Source organism: Drosophila montana, unplaced genomic scaffold (assembly GCF_035044405.1).
Source record: "Drosophila montana isolate Dmon_TW-CO22-7 unplaced genomic scaffold, ASM3504440v1 contig_2669_1, whole genome shotgun sequence".
In the NCBI taxonomy this organism is placed as follows: domain Eukaryota; kingdom Metazoa; phylum Arthropoda; class Insecta; order Diptera; family Drosophilidae; genus Drosophila; species Drosophila montana.
The window spans coordinates 434054-453805 of record NW_026997536.1 but is presented as its reverse complement, the minus strand read 5'-3'; the positions used below and the strand labels follow the sequence as shown (position 1 = coordinate 453805).

General features: G+C 37.8%; 1 protein-coding gene across 1 annotated transcript in view; it reads left to right on the top strand.

Annotated features, from left to right (window-relative positions):
- The first annotated feature begins 1640 nt into the window (after positions 1-1640).
- Positions 1641-19752, top strand: part of LOC135429674 (box A-binding factor) — a 59232-nt gene continuing 41120 nt past the window's right edge. The window contains exons 1-2 of the mRNA XM_064684085.1: positions 1641-1764; positions 2112-3642. Coding sequence (XP_064540155.1) covers positions 2552-3642 — 1091 coding nt within the window. The 5' untranslated portion in view covers positions 1641-1764; positions 2112-2551. The remainder of the gene's footprint in view (positions 1765-2111; positions 3643-19752) is intronic.

Below are 19752 nucleotides of genomic sequence, written 5' to 3'. Positions count from 1 at the left end.
GTTGTTAAATGTGATTAAAGTGCGCTCGTCAAATTCAAGAACCCAGCTTTGATATAATACCGAACTAGTCTAACTGCACTTTGATTGATTTATTGCTTCTTGCTGTTGAAGTTGTAGTTGCTGTTGCCTGCTCATTAACAGACAAGTTTTGTGGCTGCGCTTGAGTCTTGAACCCGGTTGAACTTGGGCCGCCAACCGCAAACGAATCGCAGCAACAACAACAGCAACAACAATAAAACACCCACAGCCATCATAAAGCATTATACGACCATCTAACTTCCAGTTTCTAGCTCACTCTCTCACACACACTCCCGCTCTCCCCCCCCCCCCCGCCCTCTCTCTCTCTCTCTCTCTCTCTCTCTCACTCTCTGTAATGTAATATTATGGAGTGTTGAGTGCATTACGCGTGAGCTGAACTTTATGGGGTGTTTGTAATTGGAATTGTTGCCTAACTATAACGGTAAGCATTGAGGTCCAGGTCCAGCTAGATCTAATTCAAAGTGCAGGTCAGCCACATTTAGTGGGGCATGCTGTTAAAATCAAAATACCGGCACGTAATCCTATAACAAGCAACAGCACCGAAACACAATTAAGATCTACATTTTTATGGTGTTCAAACTATAAAATTTATATTATTAAATTGCTGTTATAACAGCTACAACAACTGTTGCTGGCTGTCAAAATACAGGAGTGAAAAAAAAATTAAAGATATACTCAAGCTTTATTATAATTTACTTATAAATGAACGCATAAAAGAAAAGCGAAAATCAATGCAGCAGCAAAAACAACAACAACTACAATAAGTAGGCTGCACCAGCAATAGTTATGTTTATCGCTATCGGAAGCCAGCGCAAAAGAAAACAAGAGCAACAAGAAGGGAAGCGAAACAATAGCTTGCACAACAGCGAAATGTGGTATACACTATAAGCAACAATTTTAATTGAATTGACATTTGTAAAAAGATATCTTATTACAAATGCGCAACAATTATTTAAAGCTATTTAATAATGGGCTCTACACATTGAGCTGCGCTTATAAAGCTTTATTAATTCCATGGATGCTGACTGTGTCGGCCTCCTTTACAAACAGCTTAACATAAGCATGATACCCTCCCTCAGCCAGTTGGCTGCTGTTATTGCCAATTGCAATTTCTCCATTGTCTCGGTCACTTTTTCTTTTTCGATGGCGAAAAATGAAACCGCTGCCGCTGCCAACGCAGCCGTCAACGTCAACGTCGCAGCACCCGGAAATCAATCAAAGTAAGGGCATTCCACTTCAACATCGATTGCTTGACGGCATCAAATTGCAATGGCCGACTGCAGTTGTTGTTGTTGTTATTGTAATAGGCCGCAAGCGCAGCGGCCACTTAGAGCACAAAACAAAAAACCAACAGCAAACGGGAGATGAAATGGCAGCGACAGCAACATCAGCAGTAATAAGAAAAACAATAAACTCGAGCGCCAGCGTAGGCAGCCACCAAATTTGGTCACTCTCTCACTCTCTCATTCATACTCTCTGGTACTCGCAATGCAGCTGTGCAGCAGGTGCCAAAAGCTTTTCGAAGCTGTTGCGCGAGCTTTCAGCTGTTTGTTTGTTTGCGGCAGTCTTGTGCCGGTCGTTGTTGCTGTAGTGTCGGTTTTCATTGATAAAAATGTTATGGCGCGAATAAACTGCGAGAGACTGGTTATGTGTGAGAGAGCCAGAGCTTGAGGTGATCGCACAGTGACGGCTGGAAAAGTTGGCACGGTGTAGCGTAGCTAGTCTGTGAGTGTTGACTGCGTAGTGTACATTATTTTGTGTAGGCTATTAAGTTCCTATTACACTTTAACTATCTAAATGACATTTCCTTAACGCTGTTGCGGAATAGCTTTACATTTTTAATTCCCTTTTTACAGTAGCGTAAACAACTGTAAAATGTCAAAGACAACACAATTGCGCCCAAAAGTCAAAGCTTGAGCTTTGCCATGTTAACGGTACCCTCTCCCAGTCCCGTTGCATGCGTGTTCAACCTTCACAGCCTGCCGCTCAACGCTCAGAAATTTCGCGAATACCTAAGCAGCCAACAGCTGTTTGCAGCGCGTGCTCTCTCTTACTCTCTCTCTCTGGACTAGCGCTCTCTCACTACGAACGAACGCAGCAGGTGCAGCAGCAGCAACAACTACAACAACAACGAATCGTAACAAGTGCCGAGTGCGAAGCTTTCGTCTGCTGCTGGCCGTCGACGACAGTTTGCGCCGTTGCCGCTTAACAGTTAGTGAACGACTCTCGTGCGAGACAGACGTGAGCGGCAGCTTAGAGCTTGTTATAAAAACCAATTTAATTTCGAATTTCGAACTTTGGCGCGAATTTCGCAGACAACAAACGTAGTGAAAAAAGCGACAAAAAATTAAAAAACAAGTTAAATTGTAAAGTGCATGGCAAATTAAAAGCAACTGCAACGGCAACTGCAACTGCAACAAGTGCAAAATTGTGCATAGTTTTTTTATAACAAAGTGTTGCCAAGTGTAACACACATAATAACACACACACAGACACACAGCTCGAAGTGGACATGTCGGCGTCTACTAAACTGGAGCAGCACTCCAAGCCCATACTGAGTCCAACACGATCCCTTGACGAAGGTTTCGAAAGTGATCCGGATCGGGTTTCAACCGATTCAGAGCATCAAATAAATAACAGCAACAGCAACAGCAATAACAATGCCAGCAAGCTGGCGCAGCTGAGTTCGGCGGCAACGGGCGGTGCCAGCAGTAACAGCAGCAGCAGCAGCAATAACAACAACAGCAACAACCTGACAGAGAAGCGCGGCGCACTTAGTCTGGCCGCGCCGCAGCTGCAGCGACGCGATTATTACAAGGATCAACTGCAGCAGCAGCAACACCAACAACAACAGCAACAGCAGCAGCAACAGCTCAAGCATCAACACCAACAACACCAACAACAACAACAGCAGCAACAGCAGCGCCTGCAATATCAAAAACAACGCCAACCGCTGGTCGCCAGCGCTGCCGCTGCCAGCATTCACAATCATCGCTTGACCAACGGCCTCAGCGTTGGCGCCGGCGCTGCAGCTGCTGCTGCCGCAGGCTATAGGCGCGGACGGCGCCTGCACGTGACGCCGCCAGCGCGCCATGCGCTGCGTTCGCATTCAGTGGACGCTATTGGCAGGCAGCGACACGGCTACGATCCAAGCAGCCTCATCCTCAAGCACGACGGTAACGGCAACGTCAGCAGCAGCAGCAGCGTCAGCGTCGGCGGAGGCGGCGGCGGCGGCAGCGCCAACAGTCGCATGCTCAACTACAAGAGCAGCGCGACTGGCACAGGCTCGGCGGCGGCAGCGGCCGCTGCAGCAGCAGCGGCGGGTGGACAGGCAGCGCTGCTGGTGCAGCCAATCTCGAGTGCCACGCTGTCGCCGCTCGCGGGCGTTGGGGTGGACGGTGTGGGTGTCGAGGGCGGCGGCGGCGCATCGCCCGTTATAGCCTCCGCTACGCACAGCCTGTACACGTTTTACCCGGCCGAGGGCAATCTGCAGGTGTGGCAAACAGAGTGCGGGGATCTGACCTACAAATCGTCGAGGAATATGCATCAGCTGCATAAGGCGCCCGTGTGCTGGACACAGTCCATACCCAGGCAGGCAAGACGGTGAGTCCTTGAAAAGCCTTACGCATATTATCAGATATATTAAGATACGAATTTTCTAGAATTAGCATGAGTTGTTGCTTAACAGAAAAAGTTTTTGAAGGAAAAGAGGAATTCGGGAAATTTCACTTTGATTTAGGCCAAGCTCTCAGTACTAGAAAACTCCATATAAAATCTCAATTCAGGTTAACCGATATCCCTTCTCGATATATCTACAAAATAAATTGTGTTAACATTAATGATATATTTGTAGCTAACTAAACATGATTTGTATGCAAAAATATTAATAATAATAAGAAATGACAAGAAAGTGCTTAACCAAGAAATTTTTTATTAAAAAACGTTATACAGAGAAGAAAGTACTTAGATCAAGAAATTCATTTTTAAAAAGAGACAGAAAATTTCTTTTATTATTTATATTATTGGGATATAAAAGAGTTGTAAACTAATATCGCTTTTAATAATGAAGATTTGAAAGGCTTTGCCCTCTCTTGCTTTTTAAAAAGAAAGGTTCAATTATAGAGGATCACACACCTTAGATGGTTCAAGTAACAGATTGAATGTGCACTAATCTAATTAATTAATTGAAATTTAATATATATACATATTAAATTATCGAAATTCGCGATCAAACCCTTTTAATGTAGTTCCCCAGATTTTGGGATATTTTCAGTATATCTTGCTAATATATCTGCTTAAGCTATAGATAGCTTTATTTTTGGAGCTTAATTGAATAATGTTTCTTAATTAAAGATTTTAAAAACGTTATTTATGCTTTCCAAATATAAGAATACATAATATTATTATTTGATGTATTTCCAAAATATATCTTCAGGTTTTTGCTCTCTAATCGACGAAAATTTCTAGTTAAATTTAGCAAACTGTTGTGCTCCGGCTGTGTTTTTTTTTTGTCGAGCTATTTCAAAGTGTACGCTAATGGGTTAATTGGTTCGTTTTTATTTTCGGCCAAAAAGAGTCAATAGCCATTTCATCTCTGTGCGGCAAAGTGAAAGTCTTCAAAAGCCGCAGCAGCAGCAATAACAACAACAACAAAGTGGCCGCGGCCAAGTTGAGCGCTGGCTTTGGCCAAGCGCATGTGTCATTTAACTTGGCCGCGGGGGCTGCAATTAAAATGCCTTCAAAACTGTAACAGCCAAAAAACAGTAATTGCTTTACAACGGCCATTGCGTCCTTTAACAGAGTCTTGGCTAACTGTTATGTTTGCTTTGCATAACATGGCGCTGTTAAGTGTGACCCCAAATAAAATGAAGTAATTGCTTTACAGCATCCTTTCACAGCGCCTTTACTATTCGCTGTTAAGTTAACTTTGCACAACATGGCGCTGTTAAGTGTGACCCCAAATTAAACGCAATATTGCAATTTTTTCGCTATGCACATAAAATTTGGCAATTTCTGCGCACTTTTTATTATCTATTCCAACTGCTTTTTAGCTTCGCTTCGGTTTGGCTTTTTTTCTCTGTTACAATTCGCAGCTGCTGAAATGTGTTTAAAATTTGAAATTTGCTTCGCATTTGGCTAATTTTTATGAGTCTGCGCATTTCGTGTGCAGCATTTTTGGCGTGTGATGCAAAAGCACGTGGGCGTGGTCACAGGCTGAAGGGCAATACGCTAATAAATTAAAAAAAAAAAACTGAAAAAATGTGTTAAAGAGTTGGAATGGAAGATAGTATAAATTGTTAAGTGGAGAAAATTGGGTTTGAGAGTGTTGCCAGGTATTAAAGGATTTTTTTGAGAAAGTAAAATAATTTTATATTAGATTCAAAAGGGCACTGGATGGTTTAAAAATACTAAAAATATATGTCTATTGCCTAGAATAAAATGAAAGGTCAATATAGAGGTTAAACAAGTAGTAGAAAAACTACTCGTAGGGTAGAAAGTTTCGATTATGAACATGAAAACTAAGTGAATAAAAATTAACGATGTTCTTTTTTAGAAGGTCCACCAGAGTAAGGGAGAAGAGAGAAATGTATTACGGATCGAGAAAAAATGAAATTGAAATCATTTAAATTTTATAAATTTGTATTTATTCGAAATTGACATTTGCCATGAAAATACCTGATGTAAACATAATTCTTATAATTTACTTTTACTTCCAATAAACAATCGAAAATAAAACTTGTGTTTTTGAACGCCGGACTTAACCTTCGGGTTTCAATGCATACACAAACTTCTAGTGTTATAGGGCTCAAATCAGGAGATCTATTTTAATATCTACCCAAGGGTTTTTGGTTTTCATTATGAAGATGACATCTAAAACCTTCGTACTTAGAAAATACATTCAAATGGAGCATACTTTCTTTTATTTTCAATTTATATATTATCGTATTCATGTTAGATGAAACGATGATAGATTGGGTAGGTTTTCGACTCTCCCCTTGTAGAAAACATTCTTATAATCATTTTAAAAGGGAACACCCTCACTTTTAAGGCACTCAAGCACTTTACAGCACATTCGCATATCGAAACATTAAAATTCCCCGCATTTGTGCAATAGACATGCAAATAAACAGATATTTACTTTCAATTTTGTCGGCTCTTTGAGCAGCGGCCAATGTATTGGGCTAAGTAGGCGGCGTCGTTTAGGCCATTGCATAAGGCCGGCAGGCTAAATTGTTTTTGATGTTATTTAAAAGCCTTTTACTTGGATGCAACCACCCACACGCCAGCCATGCACAAATTTCAATCAAATTGTAATCAAAACACGGCAAAAAGTGCTGCAAAATGCATTTTTGATGCGCAAAAAAATCAAAATCAATCAAAAGACTTAGGCAACAAACTTGATTAGTTCAACACACTCGTGAGCTGATATTGTTGCTATTACTATTGCTATTGTGGTTGCTGTTGTTGTTGTTGTTGTTGATTGAAACGCACTCAAAAAATACATCTGGCATGTTACGAGTATTGCCTGCAAATCAAATTGCATGATGCGCAAAAATGTTTTTACGCTTATTTGAAAAGTAAAAGTTTTTTGCAAATTTTTGTACAATGTGTGTGGCGTCTTATTGTTGTTGTTTGTTTTTTTTCTTGCCTGTATCATCTTCTCTCTCTCCCGCTACGCGCTTATGTGTCATATTTTGTATACACTTTTGCTTTTCATGAGTGTGTTTTTGCGCCTGACTCTAATTTGTTTGTGTATGGCCATGTCGGAGGCTGCGACTGCGTCTCCAATTGAGGCGTAGGCGTCCGAGTCGCTTGTCGCCTGTCAATTTGAGGCGCCTCGCGGACATTTGAAAGTGTTGCGCAGTTTATTTTCGCATGTGAATTTGGATGCTGCACAGATCGTTTTATTGTCTGCGTATGCGAAAGTTTTATGTTATTTGTTTTTGATTATTGCCGCGCTTCCGTTTAATGAGGGGCGTAAGCTGGGGGCGTGGTTGTGAATATTTGTATTTGCAATTAAAGATATTTTGTACATATTTGTAAAGAGCTGAATGAATGATTGATTTCCATAGCAGGGGAAATTGTGTAAGACATCAATTTAATTATGCAATTGTCTTAAGTGTTTAGAAATGGGTGTGGCTTGTGTAAAGGGTGAGAGATAGCTAGGAAATTTCATTTAATACATAAGGTACATTTCTCATAATTGCAACCGTTTGACTGACAACTCTTCGAAAATTATTTCAAGACAATTAATTATTAAATATATATATACTAAGACATATAAATATAAATATATGATAAACATTGATTGAGGCAGATCTTAAAATATCAGAGCATATTTAATTCAGTTAATTTGTTTTTTTTTTTAATACCTATAGCTTTCGAATTTTAAAGGTATTTCAAGTTTTTATGTTAATGCTAAATTATATATATACTTTTCTTTTATTGATAAATTATATATATTTATGTTAAACAAAACAGCAAAAAATGGGAGAAGTAGAAGAAAAATGAATGGCTGGCTGACTTGTCTCGAGGTCTACATGTTGGCGTAATGGGGTTTACTTTTTGAAGAAATGGATACAACATGTAGAAATCTGTTATGTTAAGGTAGCTTATATTGTTCCTACTAATTGTCCTTAATTTGGGATTATCATACGCTTGATAGCTTCAGCAGGAACTGAATATTGTCAGCGAGTAAACCTCAAGCCGGTTAGTCGCTATCAGCGCTAGTTGCAAGGTATTTAGTTTACAGGGTATTTGCCTAAATTAACCCCATAGAACTTTCGAAAAGTTTCATGACTCTTACAATGTTTTCTCCTTTATTGAAAAGTGTGTATGTAAGGGCAACCCTTATAGCTTCCTTATTTAAACTTCCCAACTCCTGTCGCTGCATTGCATTCCCATGCTCAAGTTGGCGAACTGAGTCAGCCCTAGCTCTAACCCCAAATTTGCATGGCACGCACACTCACACACATGCATCATTACCATAACATGCAGACGCACAAAAGCCGCAGTCATGAAACGAAAATTTCATTACATTTGCTGGCCTTTTTGGCTTAACTGAGCTGAGGGCCGGGTAACAAGCTCTTCGCCTCAACCCGCTTCACATATGAGTTCACATTTTTGGCCCGTGACCCAAGCGGGTGCGCAGGTGTCGACATCCGAGACCCGCGACACCAAACTGACGGCTGACTCAGAGGCTAACAGTTAAAGTGTAGGGAAAGGGGGGGGGGGGGGAACTGAGCGAGGGGTCCCACATTGTGTTTGTTTTCATTTTCGCATAATTACAATGAAAAAAAGGCACTCGAAATGCCAACGAAAAATGTAACAAAAGCTGTGTGACAGACCGGCGCATGGAAACCCTAAACGACAGAGCGGGCGAGCGGTGCGGAGGGATTGTGTATGGGGTTGCACTGTGAGAGTTTTGTTATTGTTGCTACGCTGCATTTCCGGCTCGCCCTTTGTCCGTATCGCACTGGCGGCCTCTGATGTCATTGACAACTCAATTATGGTGCGGCCGACCCGGCTCCACTTCACTGGCGAGCGTTTAGAACGAGTGCCACAAAATGCTGTAGAGCCCGCATTTATTCTTTTGTTTCATGACTTGCCGAAAAAGGTGTTAAAGCAGACGTCACACGGAACGCTACGAAAAGCCCCGAATCGAAGAACTCGAAATGGGAGCAGAAACACGGCAAGCGAACTACGTATGCACTGCAAGTTAGTGATATGGAAGCTAAGGTTTTGGTGGGAACTAAGCAGAAAGAGTAATAAAAGTAACAATAAATAAATAAGAAATTACCTCTCAGATAAATTATATGGTGTGCTCAAATATTTCGGATTGCTATGATCAAATGTTTTTTTTAAGAAATGTTGGATTTTAGAAAACCCTTTTCTAAAATTCCTATATGGCATATCGATCCAATTTTCCAACTCTGACAGATGCACTGCCTGCTTTCAAGCTGGCTATATAGACTATCCTGTTGATACTGATCAAGTATATATATACTTAACTGTATTATACTAACTTCTTCTGTAAGTTACAGAGGGCATATTAATATCATAGCACCCTCTGCAAGTGTATAGCGAATAAAACTTTAATAGGAATTCTCTTAATTACTTTCAAGTGGCAAAGCTCTTAATTGTGTTCATGGAGCTCGCAACAATTGTGGTAAAAATAAAACTAAGCCAAAAATTTGAATGTTTTCAACTCTTTTTAAGTTGATTTATAAACGTTGCGCTGAAATGTGGGTGCACTCCAAGCCAAAAAAAAAGAAGGAAAACAAAACTTAAAAATAAATCAAAAAATGAGTATTTGGTTTTTTTGTTTTTGTGAAAAGCAATTACAACTTTGACATTGAAATGGCTATTGTCAGGTGTTACACAGGTGAGTGTGTGTGTGTGTGTGTGCGTCATAATACAATGCACAAACAAATGAGCCAAATGAAACAAATGATTCATTTATTTTTTGTGTCTGGCCAAATATTGCATTCAGTCGCGAGTTCGTTGCTTAAGTCATTTGTTTTCGCGTGTGACAACAACAACAACAGCAGCGAGTAATTTTAGCAGGCGTATTTACACTCGTGTGCGCTCGCCGGACCTATTATGTAAAAGAAGTTTGTTGCCTCAGTCATTTGTTTAGTGCCGCAACTTCCTCAGTTCCTCGCGCACAGACCAAATATTGACACCAAAAATTGTTCATTGAGCAGCCATAATGGATACTCTTAACGTTTTTGTTTTCTTTCGTTTTTGCCAAAAATAAAAGCAAATTAACAATAAATAAAAAAGAACAAAAAACCGAATTTTTTATACGAATACAAATGCGGAAGATTCAACTTGTTTGATTTTGATTCTTTCGGCTGATCTCGGTCATTTTATAATTTGTTGTTGATGTTGTTGTTGCCTGTTGCAAATAAGGTGCCTAATTAAAAATATGAAGAACTGGCAGCAGCAACAAAAAACAAGATGAGCAATCGGAGCTCTAAAAAGTCCGAAACATGTTCATCAAGCTGAACTAACGCAGCTTTTTATAACTTGGCTTCTTTTTGGCATTTCCATCAAATGGCTTTAAGTGATTGGCAAATACTCGCACCGCAATCAGAAAGCTAAAGCCAGCCTAGCATTGTTGTTGTTGTTGTTTTTGTTTCTATATTTACGTTTTGTTGAAATAAGTTTTCTTGGCATTTTGGGCGCTTATAAATAGTCAACAATTATGGCCCCAAACTGGGCACAAGCCGCATAAGAAGCTGTCTCAGCCGCTGTGGTAAAGAGGTGCTGGGGGCTTGTTTGGTGGAGCAATTAGCGGCTTTGTTTACAAACTTAAGTGACAAATTTATGGGGATTCTTAATGGTAATCGCATTGCTGTGCCAGTTGGCATAGCCTTGAGGGCACATTGATAGCTCATCAAACAGACAAAAGATTATAAAAATAGTTATTCAATTTGAATATTCAATCTTTGTATTTGTGTTTGTATTTGATGCATATGTGGAAGTGAGCAAACATATTGCAAAATAAACTTCTTGTAATTCTTCGGGTAGGATCAGGTATTGGTATTGGTCTACCAAATGTTATAGGTCTTCATTGCCATATTATTGTAATTTGTTTATGTTTATTTTAATTTGCTTGCTAGATGAAAAACAACAATTTGTAGTTATTCTTTACCATTCGCTTTCCAGTTCTTTATTTCATGTTTATTATTTCTTTATTATTCTCTGTAGGTTTTTTTAAGAACTATCATTAAGGGATTTTTATTTGTATTTCAATATTTTAATTATTTGTTTTTTATTCTCTGTGAAGTAGAACCAGCGACTTCTCGCTTGTGTAATTTCTCTGTTGGATTTCTTTAAGAACTATCATTAAGAGATTTCTATTTATGTTTCAATATTTTTATTATCTCTTTTTTATTCTCTGTAAATTCGAACCAGTGACCTCTCAAAACTTTCATTAAGCGATTTTTATTTATATATTTCAATACTTTCCCAGCTGTGCGTGACCCCAAATGACACGCTCATTAACGTGTGAACGATACGCGTAGATATTCTAATTTCAGCTAATATTCCGCTTTTACTTTTGCTGCCCACATAAAATAGCCGCTGTTTCTCCTTCTTCTTCTTGCGGCTCTCAGCTGGCCAATTTCCCTTCGGACTTTAACCATAAATTGCCGCGTGTGTCTGGCTAATTAACATATTTCGTATATTGTATTTTGTTTTGTTTTTCTCATTTCGTGAATTTCTGTAATTAAAAGCGCGCAAATTGTTTTGCATTTTGTCCTAGAATTTCGCGTCGTATTTCAAATGGCAAACACAAATGAAAGTTTTTGCAGATATTATTTTTAACGCTGTTCTAATATTTAATTATATTTTACGAAATTGTTTTCGGCGCAGTCCTTAAATACCTTTAAGTCTACCAGGGACCAGGCTTTGGACATGGCTTATTAACTTTTAATGTGGCTTTTATCTTTAGGCTTTACTGCATTGCATAATTTTTATAGGCGCCGTATCGGATTTCATTATTTTTATTGCGCGCCTGCTTTTTAAATATTTATAGCTTGTTTTTAATTACTTTTAACGAAAGCGAAAATATTTTGGCTTTTGTGAAATATTCCTCCTCGCAATTTCCTAAATATAAAACTTATGAATTCTTCAGTTTGTCTATTGTCATGTAAATTATAAAATTTTAAATGCAAATCTTTGCATGATAGAAATTCTAAAATAAAACTAAAAAAAAAACCGGCTGAGCTGTGGTCAGCGGGGGGCTTGACCACAAATTTGTAAACACGCTTCAGACTGTTATTTTTAATACCCTCAACTCAAAGAGAATGGACAAAAGGGTATAGTGTTTTTGTGCAAGTGGATGTAACAGGCGGAAGAAGTCATCTTCCAAGCCATAGTAAATATATATATGTATATATATAAATATATATTTGGTCATAAGCTGGACTCGTTTCCTCGAAATCAATATAAATGGATATCGAATTTCTGAACATATCTCTCGTCGCGTGTATCTAGATTATTTATGGATGCCTCCGCCTGTTTCCCCTAAAATTGTAAAATGGGCATTTTGTTTTGAGCTATATCCCTTGGCTTTGGTATTTACACTCATTTGGAATTTCCTCATTTTAATGAGTTTCCTTTAATATCGGACAAGCAATCCCAATGTTAATCAAGAAAGCATATTCTATTAAATGGGTCTGCCGCGTACAGAAGCACAGTCGCTACACAAACTGTATAGTTCATGCAGCAGAGGGTATTTTCCAGTCGAGCACTCCCGGCTAGAGCACTCTAAGCTGTGTAGCAGGCGATTTGCGTACGCGTACATCTGCGTATTTGGAAGACAACCAAAATATTTGTAATGGCAGCTCGGCGCTGTGTTGAGGGTATTTACTAGTCGAGCTCACCCGACTAGAGCACTCTTATTTGTCTTTCGCTGTCGTCGCCTTTCTGCCAATTACTGTGCAAACAAAACTTTTCTCTAATTTGCTGACACGGACACGTTAAGCGCACAGTTTCGGCCAGGCTCGCATGTCATGGCCAGGTTCTAATCAAAATCCCACTGCCAGCAGCCAGCAGAGTGCTGGACGTGGTCCATTGATGCACTGGCTGCGATAAACGTCAGGCGATGTTGGTTTTTTTCTTCTACTTGTTTTGTTTTGGGCTGGCATTTATTTTTTTTCGGGCGCACAACAATTATTTTTTCTAATTAATAATAATAACAATTGAAGCGCAGTTGCAGTTCCGCATCAGCTAACGGCACTCCAATGCCCACGACAACAACAACAACAATAACAACAAGAAGTAGAAAAACGCGGTATGTGGAGCAAAAGGTGTTGAAAATGTATTTCACTCTTTTCCACTGCTTCTTCTTTGCGGTTTTTCCGTCTTTCGTTGGCTTTGCTCGCTTTTCAGCCCAAATCAAAGCGGTTCATCAAAATTGCTCACAAACTTGGCTAAATTGCATTTGTTTTAATTAAAACTGAGGCTTGCGGTTTGCAGCCAAGCTTTTCCCACCAGCTGATATAATGCAATTTTTATAAATTAAAAAAATATAAAATGACTGAGGGTTAAGGGTTGAGTTTTTCAATTTAATTTCTTATATATATCATTAAAAAATATTTCAAAAAAATAATATTAAAAATAATTTTATACCACATTTTAAAGAATATTTCTACCTATCAAAAATTGCTTATAATGTTTAAGAGACAAATCTCTTTAGAGTTTATTCAAATAATTTTTTAACAAATTTGAAATTATAATTCTTTCTATAAAAAAAAATTCAAAGTAATTTTATAGAGACAAATATCAGTTTAATATGTTTAAAAATGTTTGAAATAAATTCTAAGCTGAAAAGTATAACTTTTTCTTTTATTTAACTAAATTATAAATTTTTATTTTATGAGTACTCTAAATAATTAAAATTTGTTTTTCTTGATGCATCTAGTTTTATCCTTTCATTTACGCTTTTAAAATATATTTGATGCGACAGAAAATAAAATATATTTATTACAAATGTTTTTTTTTTTAATTTTAAAAATAAATCTTTAAACAAAATAAAACTATAAATTTTAAAATGGACACAAATTATTTTCAGAATTAATTGAAAAAATTAAAAAAAAAATTTAAAGTGTTAATTCTCTCAACAACGAACAATATAAAAATTTGTATGGAGACAAATATCAGTTTTTATCACTTTAAGAAAGTTAAACTAACTATCAACTCAAAATATTGAACATAATATTCCTTATCAATGCACCTAGAGTTGACCTTTTATTTACGTTTCTTACATATGTTTGATCGGAAACAAAATAAAATAAGGTTTATTTCTCAGATCATACGTATAAGGAAACTTCCTTTTGTTAATGATTTTTTATAGTTAACAAGGCTTTTAAACCAATTCAGTTCACTTTTAGCCAGCAGGCTTTGCACATAAACAAATTTTATTGCCCATTTAGATAACTAGCAATAGCATTAGCGATTAGTTCCGTTAACAAGAGACAATTACGGAGCCGCACATAAAAGTGCGCTAACTTAAAGGTATCTAAGTTAACTTAGACTTATCTCTCACATCTAAACCAAGTTTCGTATTCGATTCTAGCGCCTGCGGCAATTAAAAGCGATTTAAAATAATTACAGAGCCGAAAACGAAACGACGTAATTAGAGAAAACAACAAAAGAACGCAACGTGAATTAAATAAATTGCTATACAAATTCATTTTATCGACTCGCGTGTGTGCCAAGTGGAAGAAACAAAAAAAAAAAAATAAATAAAAATAAAACTTAATAAAAACAAAAGACGATCGTAAAGTTTAAGCATTTCGAGCAAAAATAAAAGCAAATTAGCGCTTAACTTCGAAAACGAGAACCAGAACCGGGGGCCAAGTGAATGCTTTGGATTGGCAACAATCAAGATGAACAGACGTTGACATTTATGGCGCAGATTACGCAATGGTCAGACGCTGGGAAAGGGTCTGTCTGTTCTTGTGAATTGTATGTAAAACGAGGGAAATGGCTTTAGAACAATGCCCAAAAGAGCTGACTCTTAATTTGAAAGCAACTGAAAGTTCTTTGACTTGGCTGCCCTCGGGAATTATTTTGACTGCTAGTCGCTTTACCTTTTTCACTTGCCTCTAACATTCTATTCGCTTAATTGTTTACACTCATATATATATATATATATATAAATAACTCCGAAATTTGTTTTTCACACGCTGCCAGAAAACAGAATATAAAATTTTTGTTGGCTAGCCCACGCCGCAACTATATTCAAATATCTCGAAAAACTGAAACTGTTCCACGCGCTTTGCTATAAAGTTGTTTGTTTGTCTTTTGCTCGCTGATTAATTTTAATTTTCATGTTTTGTTTACTCGCCTGCCTGCTCAGCTGCCTGATGGATACATTTGGGCTCTTGCCCTGGCACTAAGTAGCAATTTAACACACACACAGAGATTCGACTCGTCTCCGTGGTGGGCGTTAGCTGTGTCTCAGTCCCCCATTTTACTTCACTCCATGCAAATGAGGCGCTCAGCACCAAAGTGACAGGCAAATCCCCGGTAAATTGTGTGGGCGTGTTTTATTTAAGACCTGCTCAGTCGACGGGCATTTAAAATATTTGTTAATTTGCCAAGAAGAGCAAGAGACTGTGAACAACGCACTTTAAAAATTAGAATAGAATTTTGGGAATTATATTTAAAACAGGAAAGAACGACACGATGAAGTTAAAATACCCTTATAAATTTATGGCTAATGATTTTGCAGCTTGAGGTAAAAAACAAAAAATTCCCATGCAAAAACTCATTTTTCGATTGGTTCTTCCCATGGAGCAAAATTATATAGTATTAAATAAGATTTCGCTCATGTGTGTGCAGCATGATAGAGATATATTTCAGTCAAGAACTAAGTTCTGATAAACTATGGCAGCTATATGATATAGTGGTTCGATCCTGTTCCGACATATGAACTGCCTGCAATATAAGTATGGAAAGTTGCATGAGGATAACTTCATGACTGAGAGACAAGTTTGCATAAGAACACACGAAATGACAGACGGACTTCGGAATATTGACTGGGCTTTTGATACTGATAATACATATATACATATATGTATCTTCTTCTATACAAAATACAATTGGAGTTTAATAATAGGTTATGAAGACTTCTTTTTTACCGATGATAGTTGCCCATATTGAAATTTAAGTCAATTTAGGCTCGCATATTTGTTTAAGAGCTGACAATATTTAAATTGATTTAAAAGGTTGTTTAAATATTATAATAATATAATATTTGAATTGATTTGAAAGGTTGTTTAAATATTATAATAATATAATATTTAAATTGAATATTAATAAGAGGTTCACTTCATTGCTTAGGATCTTTAACCCCCCCTCTCCATAGCCCAGTAACCCAAAATCCTCATTTGATGCAGCAGCTGCTGCTGCTGATGCACTTTGCTGTTGTTGGTGCAGCGACACCCTAACAAATTTTAGCTGACGGCGGCATATTTTCAACACCTGCCTCGCTGTCGCCATGGCTGGCAGGCTAGCTGGCAGACAGGCAGGCAGGCAGGCAACCTTTGTGCCACTTTGCCAGTTCCCAAAACTCACTTTTGTGTCATTTGCAGAGAGCGAGACAGCAGCAGAAAAATGCGAGAAGCAGAGAGATAAGGCAACAAATTGTTGTCGTTGCAGTAGGTGCAGCAGGAGATGGCAGTCGGCGGCTGGCAGACAATGCGGCTGTTGCATGCATTAGAGCAAGTTCGAGGCAGGCAGCAAATTAACTTGGCCAAGACTCAGGCAGAGGCTGGTGCAGAGGCTGCGGCAGAGACTGGGGCAGAGGCTGGGACAGAGGCTGGGACAGAGGCTGGGGCAGCAGCAGACGCATCGCGAGCTGCGAACTGCGCATCTTATTAAGAAAGAAAGTACTTTCAGTCAGGCAGCTGCTGCTGCTGCTGTTGTCGCTGCATTTCTTTAGCTATTTTCCACCCATACAATATGTTATTTATTTTTATTTTTTCTGCTGCTTCTTTTCTTTTTTTTTTATTTTGCATTTTGCAAGTGCCGTGCGAACTTCAACTTGAGTTGTTGAAGCCAAGCCACACAAGATGACTCCACTTCAGCTCTGCTGCAGGCTACAGCCACAGCCACAGCTTCAGTTGGCTGAGCTCTGGAGTGCGCGACAGGCACACACAGAAAAAAAGCCAACAACCAACTGGTTCCACTAGTTTGAGCATTTTCGAATTTGGTTTTTTATTTATATATTTTTCTAATCATTTCAAATGCGTTTCAATTGCCTGCAAATTGGCTGCTCGCAAGCCAAAAACAAAAAATTCGTTTGGGCCTGGTCAAGTTGCTTGGCCAAGTTTTTAGTGTCTCTCGGCTAACAAGCCTTTTTTTTTAATTGCTGCCCATAATGCAATTAAACACAAATATTTCTAGCTTGTATTTAATTTGTGTGCAAATATTTGCACAGTTTTTGTTGTCAGCCAAGTTTGTTGCCCAAGTCTTTTGTTTATATATATAGTTTTTTGGACTTTGCACAAATGTAATTACAATAATTGTTTGGCTATTGCAAAAATGTAATGCAATTAGGCTAAATAAAAAGAAAAAAAAAAAAAATGGCGACAAAATATTTCCGAATTTTTGTGGCATACATTAATTTTTGTTTTATTAGATTAAGTTTGAAAGAGAAATTTTTAGCAACTTTCTTAGTTGTTTATGTCTCTATAGATTAACTGCTAAAGATGTGTAAATTCTTGTACACATTTAAGCCCAACTTAGTGGCTTTGTCTCCTCAGGATGATAGATAAATGTGCGCAAATTCTTGTATACATTTTAAGTCCAACTCCAATCAAGCAGCTTCGGCTATGCGCCTCAGTGCACTAGAATCGTTTCAAATCGGCGTTTGTTTTTTGTCGTTCAGACTGTGACTTCCCTCTTAGCATTTCCGCATTTTTATTTCGATAGCTAATTAAGTTATATAAGAGCTGTGGAATCATAAAGCCAGCCAGCCAGCACACATTCAGGCACTCACTCACTCGCCCAACGGGCGTGTCAACATTCACAAGATCTACACATAAATCCATTTCGCAGTTCCAGTAGCATGCACAGCTTGCAGAAGAAGAAGAAGAAGAAGAAGAGGCAGAGGAATAAGCAGAAAAGCTGGTTAGATAGAAGAGCTGTTGATCTTATGACAGCGCCACTTTCCTATGATGTAATATCTTTTTTAATTAAGTCACGCAAATTTTGCGTTAATTTGCACGAATTCTATTTTCTATTTCTGCTTCTAATTGGTGCGCCCAAAGAGTCCAGAGGCAAATGAAAGGGCTCCGAGAGTCCATTGCCCCAAGGGCCATATAATTATGTAAACAAGGAAACAACAGCTCGAACTTGGTTAGCTTTATGTGTGCGTAATTGCTTAGAGACCCCATTGACGGGTACTTTTACTTGCTGGGCCGTTTCCTACGGAAATTGCCAGGAGCAGATGCAGCGGGCTGTGAAGGGGTGCGGTGTAAATGTGTGTGTGTGTGTATGTGTGTGTGGCAATCGGCAGTCAAATTGACGCCTTAACATTCACAACAGGCAACAGCTAGACTTGATTATTTTCATTCGCATTTCCACAACAACAACAATAACAACAAAGATTGCCACAACTGGCCAGCGAGTTTGTTGCCTAAGTCTTTTGTTTTTACTTTGCTCACTTGTCGCGCGCGCTGTGTTAATTGAAAATGAAAGTGCAAACACCCCGAATGAAGAAAAATACATATATATAAGGCTGCAATGAAAATGTTTAGACAGTCGCCGTCGATAATCAAATGACAAAACGCCCCTTCGAAAACTTTCTTTGCTCTCTTTTGGTTTTCGCTTCCCCCCGTTTTATTTGCTTTGCATGCCACACTTCTGATTTCCGCATCATCGGCTGCTGTTTTTGTGAGTGTATGCATTGAAGCGCTTGGTGCAGCCGCCTAAATTGGCTGCTGATATTGCTGAAGGTCTGATCTGGTCTGGTCCACTTCGTGCTGACCACGTTCAATTAACATGGAAAGTGACTGCAAATGAAACTGAAAACTTAGTCTAATAGAGAAATGCAGCAAGCCGCCAATGGATTGATGATCTTGGTGGTCTTTATTGAGTACTTTTATCTTGGTTTTTGATGGGCGTAAATATATACTATAAATAATGAACGGCAAAACGATTTTTCAGGCGTCTGATATTAATAACAGACAAAATGTTGTATCAAATGTCATTTATATGTTAAGACTAATGTCAATCAATATTTTATTTAGTTAGACAATCTACTGATATCTCGATATTAACATAACCTAGTGATATCTAGCTTAATATAATATTGATATTAATAATTATTATCTTTAGATATATATTTATTTTCTCTGAAATCTTTAAACTTAATTGACCAATTCTCAAATAATTTTATGTTTTTGTAGAAGAAATGAAGAAAGCGAATATCGGTTTACAAATAAAATAATTTACATATCATTGTTTTTTCACAGCTGCAAATTAGGCTAATTTCATTAGCGAACATTTATTTTTTTATTTTATTTATTTATTTTAATTAACAAAAAAAAATATATTAATTTGATGATTCTTTTTATTGAAGAATAAAATCATGATTAAGTTATATTTTAAATTATTTACGTTCTATGTCTATGTACTATATATTTTAGTTCTATGTCAAATTCTATTTATAAATATATTATTAATTAAGCTTTAGATAACAGAGACCTTATCTTAAGAAGAGAAGCGTAAATGTTGATTAATTACAATCTTCTTCTTTGTAAAATGTCATTTTTGTAAATATTTATACTAAAGACGTTGAAGCCCAAAATAACACAACTATAGATAGTTATCTTAGACTTAATACTCTTAAACCAAGTTGGTTTAGATTGCCGAATTTCGACTAGATTATCATAAATAAATAAAATGTTCATTTTATGGCATAATTATTAGAGTAGAGCTTTCGATAGGAGAAACGTTCTTATTAATGACCTGCAAAACGATCTGCCCAGTTGCTTCGCATTTCAAATGTTATTTATATTATTTGAAGATAAGAGTATTAAGTCACAGAGGAGAGATTTTGTATATTAATGATCTTTAGCTTAGCTAGATCAAATTTTCTCAGATCTTGCAGCTTATACTTACCATAAATCAGCAGCTCTTCAACTTGTCAATTCGCTTTCAAAACTCATAATACGCAGACTGCGGGTC